This window comes from Phoxinus phoxinus (genome assembly GCF_949152265.1).
Source record: "Phoxinus phoxinus genome assembly, chromosome: 9".
Classification (NCBI taxonomy): Eukaryota; Metazoa; Chordata; class Actinopteri; order Cypriniformes; family Leuciscidae; genus Phoxinus; species Phoxinus phoxinus.
The window spans coordinates 2,422,914-2,442,480 of record NC_136884.1 but is presented as its reverse complement, the minus strand read 5'-3'; the positions used below and the strand labels follow the sequence as shown (position 1 = coordinate 2,442,480).

Genomic DNA, 19,567 nt, shown 5'->3' with positions numbered 1-19,567 from the left:
TATGCAACTTTCATGAAGTAAAATCACTAAAAGCCTTCCTTCCGCTGGAAAAAATAGTCCCTGACTGTAAACAGCAACGGAAGTTACATACATTATTTCGCCATTAGATGGCGGCAAAGACTGTGTTTATGAGTGAGTCAGTCAGTAGAGAAGACTTTACATTGAAACTTGTGATCACGGAGAAGGAAGACGACACTGACAGATGACTATGGGCTCGGGGAAACCCCTTAACTGTTAAAAGGACAAGATGTCGCAGAGGACATTCAAACAGATTTATTATGAATATATAGGACTGACCTGAAGGAAAATGCTATATCTACTGTAAATGCAGGTACACTCGCTTACTCGATCTCTCACAATACTCTACTATAGCTTCAGTGAACAATATCAATGAGATCAAACATGTTTACGTTGCTAAGAGCGGTTGCTAGGGGTGTTGTGTAGTGATACATAGAACCGTTGGGTGAAGCGGTCATAGCCGTGTTTTATGGTGAATAAAACACCGCTAGTGGCCAATCAGAATCAAGGATTGGAACTAACCGTTTTATAAATTATGTTACATTATGCATTTTAATCACGGCATCCTTCTCTGTACAGTTTAACAACATGTTGTTGTACTGCGTGCCCAAGTTCAGTCTGGTGGGTCAGCGGTTCACCGTGCGCAAGCGGGTCGGCGTCGCGGGCATGAAGGTGCGCGAGACCTCCAATGACGACTATCCTCACACGTTCCAGGTGTCGGGGAAAGAGCGAACGCTGGAGCTGCAGGCCAGGTGACGACAGAAGCCACTCATTTCACGTGTTTATAAACAATAGCGTCTGTTTTTATCTCATAATGACTGTAGCTTTTCGTTGTTCACAGCTCAGAGCAAGACAAAGAGGACTGGATTAAGGTATCAGTGTCGTTCAGTTACTCAAAGCTAAAGTAAATCTGAATTATATGAATGTAAGGATCAGGAAAGTACACTGTAAAAAAATATTTTTATGATTTGTTATCACAACTTTTTATCTTTTGTCAAATCAACTTCGATAACTAATGTGTGAAGATAACATTATTTTGAGTTTCTGTTTATTAAACCATTCTTTTTCATTGTATTAACTCAAATTTTTAATTACAACAAACTCAAAATTTTAAGGCAAGAAGGTAACTTGCTTTTTTTTAAGTTAAAAACTTGCATTTTTTTTACAGTGTATGGAAGCTTGTTTCGGCCGTGGAATAGTTATATAAATAGTAAGAAAGAATAGTAAGAAAAGTAAATTGTGCAACATTTTATCTAACAATTTAGCAATTTTTTTTGCAATTATGAGGAATAAAAGGAGTTGCAAGGGGAAAATTTCTGATTCGTGAGATTTTATTTTTTTTATTATGTAGCGAAAACAAGTTTGTGACTTTTTTCTTGGAACTCACAATTAATTTTTTCTCAGAATTGACCGTTTTTATCTTGCAATTCTGACCTTTTTTTTTTGCAATTGCGAGATATAAACTCGGAATAAAAAAATCGTCAAAAATGGACGTTTATATTTCGCAATTCCGAGAATTTTTCATTTTTTTCCCATTTTTATATTCCGTGGCGGAAACAAGCTTCCAAAGTAAAGTTTTAATGTGGGTTGTTTACGTTCCAGGCGTTCCAGGAAACCATTGAAATCTTTCAACAGAAGAATGAAACTTTCAAGTCCGCCTCTAAAGAAGTGGTGGAGGAGGTGTCTGTAAGTAGACAACTAAAGAGTTACAAGAGCGAATCCATGAACTATCACCGTTTTGTTCTTCATTGAAAACACTTTCTTTATCTGGGCTCATGTGCTTTTTTATGAAGTGACTTCACTTAAGGACATATTTAATGAGATTATGCCTGACGAGGTTTTGGATTTTTTTATCATATGTTAATTAAACTTGCTGTCATATTTTGTATTTATATGATATTTGTATTTTTGTAATATCATTTTTTCCATGAAAATAGCTTTGAATGCTGACATGGCATTAAATAAAGTAATCTGAATCTGAATCTGGGCTCGTGTGCTTTTCAGAAAGAGGAGTTGGGGAAGAGAGCGCCGCGCTGGATTCGGGACAATGAAGTGACCATGTGCATGAAATGCAAGGAGCCCTTCAACGCCCTGACCCGCAGGAGACACCACTGCAGGGCATGTGGATACGTGAGTTTGCATGCATACAAAGTTCTGTCATGACACTCTTGATGGCGCAGGCTCATAAGTCCTTAACCCAATCTGCGCGCAATTACATACGTGACGGGGACACTATACTGTCAAAGAGCACCGTCCTCCGGACGAGATGTTAAACCGAGGTCCTTGACTCTCTGTGGTCATTAAAAATAAATTTGCCCCATGGCCTCTGTCCATCATGGCCTCCTCATCATCCCCATATACCATAGATAGTACATTAAATGGATAGTTCACTTTGAAATTAATTTTTGGTATGTTTTATCTTACCTGAAGTGCATCCAAGATGTAGGTGTCTTTGTTTCCACAGTATTTTCAATTTTGATATTTTTAGGTCAAACCGTTCTTGTCGGTCAGTCATATCATGCAGGTCTATGGGGTCCACCTCAAAGAGATGCACAGAGAAGTCCAAATTACACATGATTTAATGACTCGTAAATGTAAGTGCACATTGATGGCCAAAGACACGAAACGAGCGGTTTGTGTGAGAAAACGAACAGTATTTATATAGTTTTTACCTCTTGTAACACAGCCACGACCAAGTGATCTGAGGGCGCGCGCGCGCGCTTCCGTGTGACGTGTGCACAGACTGGTGCATAGATATATATACACTAGATGTCGCCTTGGCTACGGCAGTTCATTGGAACGAAATGTCTTTAATGCGACATCTAGTGTATACATCTATGCACCAGTCTGCGCACACGTCACACGGAAGGAAGCGCGCGCGCCCTCAGATCACTTGGTCGTGGCTGTGTTACAAGAGGTAAAAACTATATAAATACTGTTCGTTTTCTCACACAAACCGCTCGTTTCGTGTCTTTTGGCCATCAATGTGTACTTACATTTACGAGTCATTAAATCATGTGTAATTTGGACTTCTCTGTGCATGCTCTTTGAGGTGGACCCCATAGACCTGCATGATATGACTGACAGACAAGAACGGTTTGACCTAAAAATATCAAAATTGAAAATACTGTGGAAACAAAGACACCTACATCTTGGATGCCCTTGAGCAGGGACGTGCAGAGAGTTCCTCAGGGGTAGGGGCTCAAATATAAAAAGGGGCATATATATATATATATGTATATATGTATGTATATTAAAATAGAAAACCATTATTTTAAATTGTAGTTTTTTTCTGTATTTTTGATCAAATAAATGCAGGCTTAAAGCGCATAAGGGACTTCTTTAAAAAAAAATAGTAATGTGTGTGTGTAAAAATTAAGTCACCATTTCGCGTGTTGTTGTCAGGCACTGCAGCCTACACTTCACATAATAGGCCTGCAGTAGGCCTGGGCTTCATTTAACAAACTATATGATAGTTTCATTACTGCTACTTTTGGTGCTGGTTTGTAGTCAAATAACATCCATTAGTTCAACGACGGAGATTCAGATCACTTCAATGTAAATTCGTCTGTCTATGTAATTTTCAAATTATTTATTTATAAATGACCGTCCAATGATATTTGAACTTCTTGTGCCAGATGACGATTGGTCGGTGTATTATGCATGACAAACAGGCTTCAGCGAATTAAGTAATATTTTAAAATATGTGTTATGCGGATTTTTAATTGAATCGACACGCAACCTTTTATTATAAAAAATAATAATAATAAATAAATAAAAAGCTTTTTTTTTTTTCTGCCGTCGAGCCATACTCACTGAAAGACGCTCGAGAGCATCGGTTCCCAAGCAGACTGTGTGGGATACCTACGTGTACACTAGTACATTTTCATTATAAAACGCATAACTTTTGCTACGGTTATGCCTGCCGCCCACACACTACTCCGGAGTTTTAGACCCTCGAAAACGGAGACCGTCAGTCAAGACCGAAGCACGACACGCACAACATGACGCAAGTGACGCAACCCATAGCAACGCGTTATAGCAACGACACCTCAGACTGACAGAAACGTAAAAATAAACGTGAATTTAGGCTACTTTAGTCTTGTACACATTGTCATGTAAATTATAAGCAAATGCATTTTGTTTTATTGACCACAATATTATCAATGATATTTGTTTGAGAAGGGCACTTTTGATTAATTTTGAAAAAGGGTAGGGGCTCGAGCACCCAAAGCCCCCCCTCTGCACGTGCCTGCCCTTGAGGTAAGATAAAACATATCAAAAATGTATTTCAAAGTGAACTATCCCTTTAAATGGACACAGTGACCCCATAGACTTCAACGGAGAAACGTCTGATATTTATATGCATTTTATGTAAATATACTGTTATAAAGAGCTAATTGATTTACTATCAGAATTATTTTCTAATATAAATTTCCGCATCTGCACCAAATTGCATATTGTATTTTGGGCCTCTGAATTAAAGTGTGTTTCCTCCTCAAGTTTGAGCTCCATTTTCTCACTAAATCATACTATATGATCAAATATTTTTCTATTAAATATGATACAAAATGTCCTATTAATAAAAAAAAAATAGACTTGACTTTTTCACTTTTTTCAGACTTTTCATGGTTATAATATTGTTTTTTAGAAGGTTTTGAAGTGAAGCAAGTTTTTGTTGCTTTTTACTTTAAAAGATGAGCTTATGTTTTAAGATGTGTTTCAGGTTGTGTGCCATAAATGTTCGGACTACAAGGCGCCACTGAGGTACGACAGTAACAGATTAAATAAGGTCTGTAAAGACTGTTACTTCACGCTGACCGGCAGAGTGGACACCGAGGAGCCAGTTGCCGGGAAGAAAAGAGGAATTCTTGAGGTACTTGTTATTGATGTTTTTTGTTTTGTTCTTTCTGTGTGAACCGTTTTTTTAATTTTTCTCCTCTCCTCCTGACCTTTTCCAGATTGAAGCAGCTCAGGTCTCAGGAAACAGTGTCCAGTGTGGGTTCCTGCAGTACAGTGACCGAACTAAACTGTGTCAAAGGTTCTGGTGTGTGATTCCACAGCACGAATCACTGGTGCTTTACCTGTATGGCGCTCCACAGGTGAGAGACACTCACAATAATGGGCTAAAGATATCATTGAATTTGCTGATTTCTTCTAAATACTGCTAAAAACCTTTTTTTTGTGCATTAGATTATGTTGGCTTGACAAAGCAATGCCCTAGCACTCATTAGGATCTGCTTAGCAACACCTTAGCAACCACTAGATACCCTAGTAACAACTAAAAACCCCAGGAACTACTCGGAACACCCTAGCAACCACTCAAAACACCTTAGCAACATCCTAGCTACCATCTGAAACCCCAGGAACTACTCTGAACACCTAAGCAGCACCCTAGCAACCACTCAAAACAACTTAGCAACGTCCTTGCTACCTTCTGAAACCCCAGGAACTACTCTGAACACCTAAGCAACACCCTAGCAACCACTCAAAACACATAAGCAACCACTTAGCAACATCCTAGCTACCATCTGAAACCAGAACAACTACTCTGAAAGCATTATCAACAGCTTAGTAACCGCTAGAAACCCTAGCAACAGCTCAAAACTCCTTAGCAACCACTCTGCAACATTCTAGCTACCATCTGAAACCCTAGAAACTACTCTGGAGGCTTTAGCAACTGCTCAGCAACCATCTAAAACTTTGAAAACCACTCAGAACACCTTAGCAACGTCCTAGTTACCTTCTGAAACCCCAGAGATTGCTCTGAACACCTAGTGACACCGCGTAGCAACATCTTAGCTACCATCTGAAACCCTAGCAACTACTCTGAAAGCATCAGCAACTGCATAGCAACAACTCAGAACATCTTAGCAACCACTTAGCAACGTTTTAGCTACCATCTGGAACATTGGCAACCACTTAACAACGCCCAAGCAACCTCTCTATAAACCTTAGCAACCACTTGTCAATTCCACTTAGAGCACAGTTAAGAACTGCATAGCAATAACTAATTATTACCAGAACCCCGTAAAACCACCTTAGCAACCACTCAGAACACCCTAGCAATCCCCAAGCTGTATCTTTTCTAGATTCAAAATGTTAATATTGACCTTGAATCAGTCTGGTTTCTCTGGGATTTTTTCCCCTAGGATGTCAAAGCCCAGTGTACCATCCCACTCCTGGGTTACCAGGTTGAGGACGTGGATCATCCTCCCTCCAGCTTCCGTCTGTGCCAGTCCAAATCTGTCCACTGCTTCACTGCCGACACCGAGGAGATGAAGCTGCGCTGGCTGAGAGTGATACGCAAAGCCGTGATCGGGGAGATGCTGGAATGCCAGACGCCGGATGATGGAGACCTTGCCAACGGCGACCATGAAAAAACTCCCGGTTTTCCACCAGTGTGCAACTCTTAAAATCCCAGCAGATTACAATGTGTTGGTAAAGATTGGATTTGTTTGGGAGTGTATAAATAATATTAAATCAATATCAGATATTTTAATGCACTATAATGTCGACCTCAATCAAGACTGGTGAAACATTCAGTAATTGTTTAAATGATTTTACTGACTTAGTCTATAAAAATATTTGTTCGCAGACCAATCACTGCAAAGCTAATCCATATTATGCTTTGTGATTTATTAGTCTTTCTCTTTGTGCCATCTTTTTTATGTATATTTTTATTTTTTTAATGCTGTTTGTCACTGTCCCTAAGATTTATGCACTTTATTGCTTTTTGTAAACCAGGACGTTGACATTAAAATTAATAAAAGAATAAAACCTCTTTTTGTCTTGATCTTTAGACCGGTCTGTGGTGGATATTCTAAACACTGCATTTTAATTCATAAAAACTAATGTTTGTTATTCTGAATTCAGTTTTGGGGTGAAATATGACTTCAGATTCACACACAGACTTCACGCTTATTCAACACCAGAAAAAAAATAACACTATTGTTTGGTCAAATTAACAGTATTTCCAAACTAATCGTGATATTTAGACTGTACTTCTTATATGAAGGGGAAGTGGCACACCAATGACTTGCCTTTTTTTTTGCAATCAAAGTGTGAAGACGTGTGAGAAACAAACCAACTAATAGAGGAACTAATCCTGAGTTTCCAAATTGGTAGAACAGACAAAACCCCAAAAAATTGCATCAACAGAAACACTAGAAACCAATAAGTAATTTTCAACATTACAAAAACATTGCAATAAGACATCCCAGCTAACAAAAATATTCTAAGAACATTTTTCTAACATTCCCAATAAGCTGTGGAAACGTTATTTCTGAATGCTTAACGTCATGTTTTAACTTGGTTATGCGAACATTACAAAAAGAGAAGTGAGAACATTCCATTTTGTAAAATTTTTGGGATTGATATTTTAGAATGTTCTCTTTAATTGGACGTTCATCTGACATTTTTTAACACGTTTCACAAAAAAAACCTTCCATTAACAATGTATAGCCTAGATTAAAAAAATGATGCTTATGTTTTGAGATCATTATAACTTTCAACAAATGTTCTATTAACGAAATGTTTTGTTCATAACTTTGAGAGAACGATCGCCAGAACTTCACAATTTTATAAAAACTGCTAAAATTTAATTAAGAGAAATTTCAATAGACTAGAAAACTCCAGACAACATAAGTTGTGGAAAATTATAAGTGATCTAGACGAGGCTTTATATAGGTTTTTATTTTATATATTATTATTTTTACAGCGGGAAAACGGTATATCCCTCACTGTCACAGCGGCTCCTAACACAACCTCATACTGTCATGGCGCTGCTCTGAAGGTAAATAAAATGACTGTTTAACACATAGAGAACATATGTTATGTGATTCACAGAATCATTCTGTGTGAAAATGTGTTTTTGTCGAACTTAAGCTGCTTTTCGTCGTTGTAAATGTTCCTGTTCATGAGTTCAAGGACGTCACGTGATCCTACTATATCAACGGACAAACAAAAGGTCGACAATATGAGGATGATGTAAAGGTTTATTCACGCGTTAATGTATGAATTTATAATATTATCAATGGCCAATTCTAAGCACTTAACATTTTCCGCAGCATTAATGTTGGCAGTGCAATAAATAGGCGGTTTCCTCAAACTGTACAGTCCTCTTGAGCCGATAGAAACTTCTAACGTTAGCTCTGGTTGCAGGTAGTAAATCAATATAGGCGGAAAGGAAAGTCTTCCTCTTAAGAATGAAAGGAGGAAAAACTGGAATTACAACATGAAACAATTAAAGGCTCACCTCTGTCAACAGTGAGCCATGTTCAGGGACATTAACGTTACCAGGATGATGTAAGGGATAGCTCACCCAAAACATTACCATTATTTACTCATTACCAACCTCTATAACTTTCTTTGTTCTTTGGGACACAAAATAATAGTTTGTGAAAAAAATCACCTGTTGTTGTACAGATATTAAAAGTCCATGGGAATCTAAAAACAGACCCCACTGACCTTAATTGGATAGATAGATAGATGGATAGATATTAGACAGATAGATAGATATTAGATAGATAGATATTAGATAGATAGATATTAGATAGATAGATGGATGGATAGATAGATAGATAGATAGATAGATAGATAGATAGATAGATAGATAGATAGATAGATAGATGAAAGTCATTGGGTATTTCATGCTTTCAGATTAAAGAAGTCATTAGAATTAAGATGAAGAATTTCCATGACACTGTTTATTTACAAAGCATTTTAATATAAAGTTAAATATGTAAAAAAAAAAAAAAAAAAAAGCATGTTAACACGTAGGTAGTCCATACATTAAAGAAGTGCTCTTGCGGGTTAGATATTAAACTAAAGATTACAGTTAGTAATAACGATTATCATCATTAAAGTTTCCACTGCCTCTTTATTTTATTTTTAATAATATTTTTTTCTAGAAGCAGTTTTGCTCTACATACCATGCCCACCTTGTTGACATCACATGACCAGGCAACAGTCATAATAAATTAATTAAGGGTGACAAATAAATGTGAATAAGGCATTTCAACCATGATATTAGTAAAAAATTGCATGTCAGTATAAAATCCAAAACCATTTTTGTATCAACCAGAAAAAAAAAGAAAAAAAAAAAAGACTTGGTGCTCCATCTCGAAATGTATGCAGATAAGACATGTAAGATTAACAGAATATCAGCGCTTCTCCTATTTACAGCTTTATTATGGGCATTTAAAATGACCCAATCTCTAAAGCAAACAAAAAATGTATTGTGTTGCAAGTGCAAGATAATATCAAGACTGCGTTAAGAACAAAGCAATGCATGACATAAGAATATAATTTAGGTTTATAAAAAGCTAAAAATAGTAACTGAACACTTAAAAAAAGCCTCACTTTTTTAAAAACTAAGACACAACGATGAAGGTCTTCAAGCTGATCGCTTCTCCACACCTTGTTTAATGCCTAGCACCAAGTGTAGGAACCAGTTGAACTGCACCGTCCAACCCTTGTCTCGACAGATCTCGATTTGGTCCAGGAAGTGTTGTTTGGCCTCGTCCTCCGAGCGGCCGACCGTCAGCGCTTCCCGTATGTACTCGATGTCCTCCTTGCTGGTCAGCTGAGGCATGCCGGTCATCAGCATCATGGAGAACAGGATGATCAGCAGGTTGGTGTGGTGTCTCAGAGCCAGGTAGGCCCTCAGGCAAACATTCTGCGTTCATGAGGAAGTTTATGTTTAGTCACTCACTTTAGATATTCTACTAACTATAAGTAAGCCCGCAACTACATATCAAGTAACTCTCATTAGAGTATTAGTAGACTGTCTGCTTAATATCTGCTAACACTTTATTGTAGGGATGTAACGATACCCTCATGTCACGATACGATATTATTGCGATACTCCAGGACATATGATATGATAAAAGGTTAACAATTTTTTTTACAGTTGATTAAAATGCTAAATTTGATATTACATTGTGTGTGTAAATGAATAGGTTTGGACTTGGTGCTGGAAACCCAATATACCGGACAATAGAGACACCAGAATAACAATATTCATGATTCTGAAGCTGAAAATACTGAATTATTTTGGACGAATATGCTTACGCTCTTTCACTGACTAGACATATTTAAATAATGTAGCACTTTTTACAGGTAACATCAGACATTTGGCATTATCAGGACCCACAAATATCCCAAATACATTATATTTAACATTATATATAGCAGTTTAATGTCGTACTGACACTAAAACTCAATTTTTTTTATTTTGGGTGAACTATACACAATATATATTGTCACTATACACAATACATATTGTTGCATTTTTGTATTGCGATATATTGTGACACGATATATTGTTGCACCCCTACTTTATTGTAATGATATTCTACAGACTATAAGTAACTTCATGTTAACTTAGTCTACAAACCCGAACCTAACAGTCTACTAATACTCTAATGAGAGTTAGTTGACATGAAGTTGCGAAGTTACTTGTAGTTAGTAGAGTGGACATCAAAATACAGTGTTGCTAAGTCGCTACGGGTGAAATATTAAGAGCGTAAGCGTCTACCTGAAATTGGAAAAAATGAGGGCTGCTCTTTTTTCCAGTTGTGCCCATCAAGTAGAGGAAATCGGGAGTTAGCACAAAGGGAACTCGCTCCTTGCTTATCCCCAAGAAACTCTTGTAGTTTCCAAGTATGTGTCCGAAATCAATGTGAAAGAGGTTTCCTGGTGGAAAACATACATTTTGTTATTGTTCCTTGAAGTGATTATTGATGACTGAAGGAATATTCAGGCTTTAATACACGTTCAACTCAACTTGAGTGTTTGCTGCATGATTTTACTTAGCACAAAACAAATAATAATTTAGACTCGTTTTCTTTTAAAAAGCAGATATCAAGGTTAAAGGGATACCCAACATTTTTAATTATGTAATCATATACTCACTCTCAAGTTGTTCCAAACCTGTATGAGTTTCTTTCTTCTGTTGAACACAAAACAAGATTTTTTTTTGAAGAATATGGGTAAGTAAACAGTTGTGGGCTACCATTGACTTCCATAGTATTTTCCCCCCATACTATGAAGTCAATGGTGCCGCACAACTGTTAAGTTACAAACATTCTTCAAAATATCTTCCAGATCTCCAAAATATGGTCTTGATGACCGACAAACCTTTGTGTTCATCTGAACACGTTAATTTTTACAAGTTTGGAACAACTTAAAGGGTTAGTTCACCCAAAAATGAAAATAATGTCATTAATGACTCACCCTCATGTCGTTCTAAGCCCGAAAATACTTTTTGGTCCAAAAATAACACAAAATAAGACTTTATTCAGCATTGTATTCTCTCCCGGGTCTGTTGTCAATCCTTCACAGTTACGCTGATGGCGTAAGACGCTGATGACGTGTTATCTGGTGCGCCCGAGCTTCATTTATAGACTGAGGGAAACGCACGCTGTAAAAGTGTCTCATCCGCGACATGCACATTTACGCACCATTAAAAAAATTATATCCACGCAAACAATGTAGAATAGCTTGAATATAGCGTGCGTCTCCCTCAGACTGTAAACGAAGCTCGGGCGCACCAGATAACACGTCATCAGCGTCTTACGTCAGCAGCGTCACTGCGGAGTCGTGAACGCAGATTGACAACAGACCCGGGAGAGAATACAATGCTGAATAAAGTCTTATTTTGTGTTATTTTTGGACCAAAAAGTATTCTCGATGCTTCAAAAACTTCTAACTAACCCACTGATGTCACATGGACTACTTTGATGATGTTTTTATTACCTTTCTGGACATGGACAGTATACCGTATATACATTTTCAATGGAGGGACAGAAAGCTCTCGGACTAAATCTAAAATATCTTAAACTGTGTTCCGAAGATGAACGGCGGTCTTACGGGCTTAGAACGACATGAGGGTGAGTCATTAATGACATTATTTTCATTTTTGGGTGAACTAACCCTTTAAGGCTTTTTTTTTTGGTGAACTATCCCTTTAACCTTGATATCTGCTTTTTAAAGGTCCCATATTGTCAAACCTGAAATTTCCTGGCTTTTTTCATGATAGCAGAGGTCTAGTGGTTATGAAACTACCATATAAGTTTTAAAACAGTCGATCCACAGACAAACGCACACAGCCTGCATAAAGTAGCTGTGCCTTTTCACGAGCCGTTGTGACTTCCAAATAAATATGATGTCAGAACTACTTAGTCACCGCCTTCAGTCACCACCCCCACCAATGGAGGGTCACTCAGAAAAAAATAGGCCAATCAGAAGAGAGGCTCATGAATATTAAGTAGACAGGCCAAAATCGACCAGTTCTTGGCAGAGCTCCTGAGAAAGGAGCTGTGAAATATATATAGTTTGTTGGTACTTATACCGCAAATATACATTCTTAAGGACATCAAAACCTAAAATAAAACTTCAGAAAGGTGTACAATATGGGACCTTTAAAAGAAAAAAGGGTCTAAACGAGACATTTTTGGGTGAACTGTCCCTTTTAGGTGAGTAATTCCCCTGTTAAAACCTGTGTTTTTAGTTGTAATCAACAATATGCCACAAATGCTGTTGATTGTCTTAAACTTGAGCCTGGAATACTCATTTAAACAGCAGTATTTTAGCAGAGAGGTTACCGTAATAACAATAATTACCTGATTCAGTGATCATTATGTTGTCATTGTGACGATCACCAATGCCCAGGACATAAGTTGCCACACAATACCCTCCACAGGAGAACACAAAGCGTTCAACAGCCTGCTGGTGCTAAAGAGGTGGTGTGGGGATGGGAAAAAAAGCACAAACATGACATATCACCAATGCCAGACCTTTTTCGCATTTGCATCAAGCAAATACAAACATGCAAACAAGCGAGGCAAAGGTGTGACGTATGACCAAACCCGCAGGTGTTGGTATATGAGTCAAAAGAGCCTGTTTAAAAATAGCACACTGGATGTGTGTAGGTGTCTATGTCTGGTCTACTACACAAAGGCAAACGCCCCCAAACCAAGACTCCAGGAAGTGAGGCGTTTCCTTCCTCTTTAGCAAATAAAACAGTTCAAGTGGAAACAAGAACATACCTTGTCCTCACTGACACACTTTTCACTGAGCCATTGGCTGAGGATTTCGTCTTTGAAAGCTCCGGTGTTCCCGACAGTGCTTTGCTGAATGTTCGCAATAGTAGTGGCATCCTTCACTATTTCAATCATTCCTAGAAGAGGAGAAGTCCTTACATTGTTCAAGAATGTTATGTTGTTTGACTTTAACTTTAAAAGACACATAAACCACCATTACCAATTTTATTTCCAGTGGAAATGCAGCCGTATGGTAACAAGGACAGATCCAAGGATTCCAGCTCCCAGATAGACTCCATTATTAGTAAAATCTGAAAAAAAAAAAAATGTATTTGCAAGACAGCATTGGTAATATATAGGTGATGATGCATTTAAAGGATCATGTTTACCTGTAATATCAGCATGTCCTGGCGAAGGTCATCCCCGTCTTTAAAGATGACTCCAATTGTGTCACTCGACAAGGTGGTTGGGTCGGCTCGTTTGAACTGAAGCCATAAGGGTTTCTTCTTGGATGCCATCACTTTGCATTGTTCAATCTACAATTAATATGGTGTATTGTTTAATGGGTGCATTATCTAAGGCTATTCATTTAGAAACTGGGTCTTAGTATATTTATTGATGCTTTTACAGGATATTAATGGAATGTTCCATGTTCATTACAAGTTAAACTCAACTCACAAAATGTTGATTTCCACCAAAGAAAAGAAAAAAAATCATTTTTTTGCAGTAAGACACTTATAATGGAAGTCAATGGGGCCGATTATAGTAAACGTTAAAATATTCACTGTTTCAATAGTATACCCACAAAGCATAAACAATGTGCATGTTAACATGGTTTTAGATTTAATAAAAAGCACTGTAAAGTTGCATGACAATGCAATGTAATAAACCCTAAAACGACTGTTAAAATGATTTAAACAGCTCTACTAATACAAGATTTAACCGAGAATTAATGTTTTTTTTTATAACAATCACATTTCTGCTTTTAAATCCTCCAAAAATCAGTCTCATTAATTTTCATTGTAAGTGCCTGACTGTAATGTCAATTTGTGATCTTTTTCAATGAAAACAAGGGAAAAGTCAAAATGATTTATTGCGGTGGTCAATATTTAGCTGCAAATGCTGTCGAACTTGTATTGAATATGAGATATTCCTTTAAAACTAGAAGCACTAGTATGTCAGTAGCAACTAGAGCAATATAGTGTTACGTACCACAAGTGCCCCTGCCCGTAGTCCCGGGTCGTAAGGTACTTTAAAGCTGTCCGGCAACCCTGATATCTGCAGACCTTCCAGTTTCTGGCGCAGCTGAGTAACAACTACAGAGTTCCCACCACATTAGATATAAAATAAACTGAGTTGGCCTATTGCAATACACTAGAGACAAATACTGGCTGTAGTCATCACCTTGTGGTGAAACGTCATACTTTTCAGCAGACATTTGCTTAATCTCACGAGTGACTTTTTGCAAGGCCTCTGTGATCTCCACCTGCTTCCTGAAGTCCTGCAGCATGGCTTCACCACAACCACGGAGATAAGCTTCCAGTATTACGGCATACCTCTGCTGATAGTGCATGGATTGAGCGATTTCACTACGCAGGAACCAGAACAAGAAATGGCCGATGCGCTTGCTCTGTGAAGGAGTTAAAAGAGTTGGCGTGTTAAACTGAAAACAACTTAAAAAAAACTGCAGTCGGATGAAGTTCTGACTTACTCGAAGTGCACGTTTGAGGAGGAACCTGGCAAGTGCGCTGTCATGGTACGGTTCAAATTTTACAGCCTACAAAAAACAAAGATGAATATTCTTTAAAGGAGTAGTTCACTTTCAAAAAAAAAAATTGCCGATAATTTACTCACCCCCATGTCATCCAAGATGTACAAGTCTTTCTTTCTTCAGTCGAAAAAGAAATTTGGTTTTTGAGGAAAACATTCCAGGATTTTTCTCAGTATAATGGACTTCAATGGCAACCAACGGTTTGAAGGTCCGAATGTCAGTCTCAAGGTCTCAATGCAGCTTCAAAGTCTCGACCCGATCCCAGTCGAGAAATAAGAGTTATCTAGCGAAACGATCTGTTTCGATGTTCAAAAAAAGAAATAAAAATTATATACTTTTTAACCACAAATTGTACTACAATTAGAGGTCTTGTACTACACCCGTCTTGTACTATCTCTGAGATGCGTCATGTATTACATCATCACGTTGGAAAGGTCACGCAAGACGTAGTCGGAAGTACCGACCCAGTGATAATGATGTATGTATGTATGTTGAATGACACATATTTATATGTATTTGTGTCAGTTTATTGTTTAAAATAATTTTTATTTTTTTAGAAAATGACCGATCGTTTCGCTAGATAAGACTCTTATTTCTCAACTGGGATCGTGTCGAGACTTTGAAGCGACATTGAGACCTATGATTGAGACTGACATTTGGACCTTCAAACTGTTGGTTGCCATTGAACTCCATTATATACAGAAAAATCCTAGAATGTTTTCCTCAAAAACCTTTCGACTGAAGAAAGAAAGACATGGACATCTTGGATGACATCAGGGTGAGTAAATGATCAGCAACATTTTTTTTTGAAAGTGAACTAATCCTTTAAGTTGCACACTGTTTTTAATCATACAGTCGGGTGATTCATTTTATGTAAATATTCCCTTGCTGATTTTAATAGCTAGCTGATGTGTCTTTGTTCATGTTGAGTTATGATATGCAAAACCAACCATGGCGTGTGTTGTAAATGATCACCTGAACAAGCTGCAGGAGGTACCGAAGGACATCATCATCTCCCAGAGTCTCCAACTTCCGGACGGCCAAAGAGCGCACATTTTCATCAGAGAAGTGGCAGTCCAATAACTGTAAAGCCAAACCCACATCAACCAAGCTTCGGTCCCATACGTTGCTCCTCTCCAGAAGACAGTGTGTAATCCCCACAGCCTCTTGTTTCCCCCACTTAACGGAGGAAAGAAACTTCGGATATGCTTTGGGATCCCTCATGCACTCCTGCCGAAAGTGCCAGAGCAATTCTTTATCTTCGGAGGTGAGTGGATGCAAGGGATCAGTAGCAATAATCTGCTCGAACTGCTTGCGCAGATGGTTGGGCATCTCTCTTTGTCCTCTCTCGCCTTCCATTTCCGAGTCCGGAGAGTCTTTGCTTTTGGGAAGAGCCACAGGGTAGCAGTACTTGTCCAGGAGAATAGCAACAGCCATGGAGTTGTTCTTGTCCGGGTTGGTTGCGGACGTAAGTTTGTCCGCGTTGACGCTGCTGTGGTCTTCATTCTTCTCGGGCATCTTCCACATGTGCAAGATGAACTCCCCTTGTCTGAGCAGGGAACGGTGGTCCACCAATAAAAGGTTGACATAGTAGAGCAAGCGGCTCTTGTTTTTGTAGTCGCTTTCCTTGGACGGTTGAGTCTGTGGTTTTCCACACGACACCTGAAGGCTAAGTCTGGCACCTTTGGGCAAGTCCTTGATCTTTATGTTGAACTCCAACCAGGTGTTCCAGAGCACCTCCTCTGTAAAGGGTTTTGAGTTTGTCCTTTCTAGGGCCAGGAGCTGCTGTCCATGGAAAATACTGGCCTCGACAAACACGATCAACTCTGAATTACGTGGGAGAACTGGTATGTCAATCCCCAAGATCTTCACCCTGAATTTACGATTGCAGTCCCAAAGGGAGATGGTGAACACCTTCTCGTGGTCTTTCTCAGTGATGGTCAGTTGTTCGTGAGTCCCAGCGACTCCGGTGCAGTCGTCGACCTGAGACCAGTCCTCTTTTTGGACCACATCTTGTTCTGGGTTTGGTGGATCCTCTAAAACCAGATGGATCTCTTCCCCATTTTTAAGACACTGTCTGATCCAGTGAAAATTTTTAATCGCATGGTTGCCATATAGGTATTCCTCTCGTCCACACACCCTCAAGACAAAATCGGATTCACTGACGTCTTCTGATATGCCTAAAAGTGCTCTCTTGTTAGTAATCTTGGCGAAGAAGCTCTGAAGAACCCCGACAGGTGTGTCATCTATAGTCACCTTAATGGTCTGGCTTGTTGTATCCTTGTGTATCACCACCAAAATGTGACTGTTACTTATTTTGCTCAGCAAGTATTCAGGAAGAGGCTTCATAGTCATCCAGGGATCCATTGAGTAAAGTTTGGGATCTCGATCAGACAGCTCGATTTTCCGAGGGGTCAGTAGCTTTCTTCGTGTGAACTCCAGTTCGTCGTCATGCACGTTGCTTACATCGGTAACATCGTATCCGATCAGGTGGTTCAGAAACCGTTGGTACTGAAGCGAATCCTCAATAGGTTGTGGTCTAACAACCAGATGAATCTTCCCAACTTCTTTTCTCAATGCTTTCCAATATCTGATACAGTCAAGGGTTTGGAAAACCTGCTGCTTGTCGTAGATCTCATACCAGTTGCCCTTCTTCTGGTAGAGTAGGATGCAGTGGTCCGGAGAGTATTTTTGATAAAACTCAGGGCATATCTTAGTGGTTACTGCTCTGTGCCAAAGCTGGACCTTCACCTGCTCAACCGTCCAATTTCCAGTCACGTCGAGTTGCAGCGTGTCCAGGGTCTTGGTGTTTTTGTTGATGGTGGGAAGTATAAACTCAACAGGTATATGATCCATCGACACAGCGGAGTTAGACGTAAATGCTTTCATTTTCCTTCTTCTCCTCTTGTTTTCCTCTCTACGAACTACTGGCGGTTCATCATCACTAGCTTGCTGTTCCATAGCCAATGCTAAATTGGTAAAAGAAAGAGCAGTTTTCTCACAAAAAGGACTAGGGCTGCTTAAAGGAATAGTTCACCCAAAAATGAAAACTATCCCATAATGTAGTACCCACCCTCAAGGATTTACGCGCGTTCATGAGAGAGCTCGCGCTCGAAAAAGAGCCCCGCCCCTTACTGCCATTATGGAAATTAATAGGAGCGTGAGGCACAAATGCCACCAAAATTAATAAAAATGCCCTCCAAATCAAGATAAATAGGGCAAATATGTCCCTGTATGAGATCTTGTTTTTAATAGTTAGGCCTATAACCGGATATAGAGTGCTGTTTTCCCGATTATCAGCATGAATGCAAATGTGATAGCCTATTGATTTCATACAGCATTCAATAAACAGGAAGTTAATGTCAGGTGATTTTGGCTCCTACTGTTTGTTTGAAATGGGCCTTCGAATTGCAAAGGGCGCCCGATGTAGGACGTAGGCGTAGTGTAAGCTAAGCTTAGGTTAAAAAAGACGCGAAAACCACGTAACTCTCCTGAACGCGCGTATGGCCGTTGCTGGAAGCCAGTGATTATAGTTTATAAAGTTTAAATATGGATATTTTTCCTACAAAAACCTATCACTAAACTTCAGAAGGCATTTATTAACACACTGGATTTGTATGGATTACTTTTATGATGGATGGATGCACTTTTAAAGCTTCACTATTCAATGCCATTACAAAGCTGGGAAGGGCCAGATATTATTTAATATAACTCTGATTGTGTTCGGCTGAAAGAAGAAAGTCATATACACGCACACACACACATATATGGCTTGAGGGTAAGTAAATCATGGGATAATTTTCATTTTTGGGTGAACTTTTCCTTTAATTTCATCCATAAATAAGCCACCATGGACCACCACCACAATATTTTACAAACTGATGACTTTTATGATCAACTTACACCTAAAAAAATCCTTTAGACTGCATTAACAGTATAGCAGGTGAACAGGTGTAATATATGCTTCAAATGTTACTTTTAGTCTTTAATACAGAACTAAATGTACATTTATAAACATATTTAGATATGTTACTTGTTATTACAGAGTTACATTATTATCTAACATACAATCTGATACGAGTTAACGTTCACTTTATGCAAAGGAAGTCACCAAAGCAGGAAGCACAAATGTGCTAAGCCCTACAAACAACAAATGTTGACAAAGCAGAAAAGCAAGCAAATAACGCAAACCGAATGTCACTGCAATCAATCATTGTTTTCATACATCGACCAGTTTGCGAGAGGAAACTTAAAAAATGTCAATGTTGTAGAAAAACACACAGCAAACGCGGAAGTTTCTTTAATGACACTCTAAACAAGTCCTATGATATTTAGAGTAAAAACACAAGTAATGTATCTATGGTGCAATGTCATTGTTACACAAAATAACAAGACAAACTAGTTATAACACTGACAGCTCAGAAATAACGGTTTGGCCGGAGCGTTGCCGTAAAAAAAGCGGAAAAATAATAAAACTCACCGTTCAGCAAACGCAGAGCCACAGACCCTGAAAGCGGTCGAGTGAATACTTATACATGGATGCAGTGAAACTAAAAACAGGCCATATACAAGTATAACCGCTCTTATTCCAGTAGTTATTAGTCCAAAATAAACGCGACAGTCCGTCAGTCACAGAAGCGCGTGTCCCCTCCTCTCACCATCTGATCACACACACACTCAGATGCTGCTCCCATTGGCCTGACACACACTCTCAACTTTACGCGTGCATAAC

The 19,567-nt window shown here is 38.7% G+C and overlaps 2 protein-coding genes across 3 annotated transcripts in view; one reads left to right on the top strand and one right to left on the bottom strand.

Annotated features, from left to right (window-relative positions):
* fgd4b (FYVE, RhoGEF and PH domain containing 4b) overlaps positions 1–9,639 on the top strand; it is a 27,599-nt gene extending 17,960 nt beyond the window's left edge. For both annotated transcript variants that reach the window (XM_079622083.1, XM_079622084.1), the window contains 8 exons: positions 598–770; positions 860–890; positions 1,621–1,704; positions 2,023–2,148; positions 4,745–4,894; positions 4,980–5,120; positions 6,171–7,813; positions 9,507–9,639. In XM_079622083.1, coding sequence (XP_079478209.1) covers positions 598–770; positions 860–890; positions 1,621–1,704; positions 2,023–2,148; positions 4,745–4,894; positions 4,980–5,120; positions 6,171–6,434 — 969 coding nt within the window. In that variant the 3' untranslated portion in view covers positions 6,435–7,813; positions 9,507–9,639. The remainder of the gene's footprint in view (positions 1–597; positions 771–859; positions 891–1,620; positions 1,705–2,022; positions 2,149–4,744; positions 4,895–4,979; positions 5,121–6,170; positions 7,814–9,506) is intronic.
* On the bottom strand, positions 9,105–19,567 carry pik3cg (phosphatidylinositol-4,5-bisphosphate 3-kinase, catalytic subunit gamma). The gene is made up of 11 exons (XM_079622079.1): positions 19,316–19,567; positions 15,811–17,804; positions 14,776–14,841; positions 14,469–14,694; positions 14,277–14,380; positions 13,454–13,600; positions 13,285–13,375; positions 13,071–13,201; positions 12,645–12,756; positions 10,559–10,716; positions 9,105–9,697 (listed from the first exon to the last, which is right to left on the bottom strand). The coding sequence occupies exons 2-11, from the start codon at positions 17,794–17,796 to the stop codon at positions 9,416–9,418; spliced, it is 3,303 nt and encodes a 1,100-aa protein (XP_079478205.1). The 5' UTR covers positions 17,797–17,804; positions 19,316–19,567; the 3' UTR covers positions 9,105–9,415.

Excerpts from the sequence above, each read along its gene's own strand:
- pik3cg (XM_079622079.1), bottom strand. The coding sequence starts at position 17,796 with ATGGAACAGCAAGCTAGTGATGATGAACCGCCAGTAGTTCGTAGAGAG. Across the intron at positions 14,842-15,810 it reads ACCTCCTGCAGCTTGTTCAG|GCTGTAAAATTTGAACCGTA; the intron begins GTGATCATTTAC and ends TGTTTTTTGTAG. Across the intron at positions 14,381-14,468 it reads GTATGACGTTTCACCACAAG|TTGTTACTCAGCTGCGCCAG; the intron begins GTGATGACTACA and ends GGAACTCTGTAG.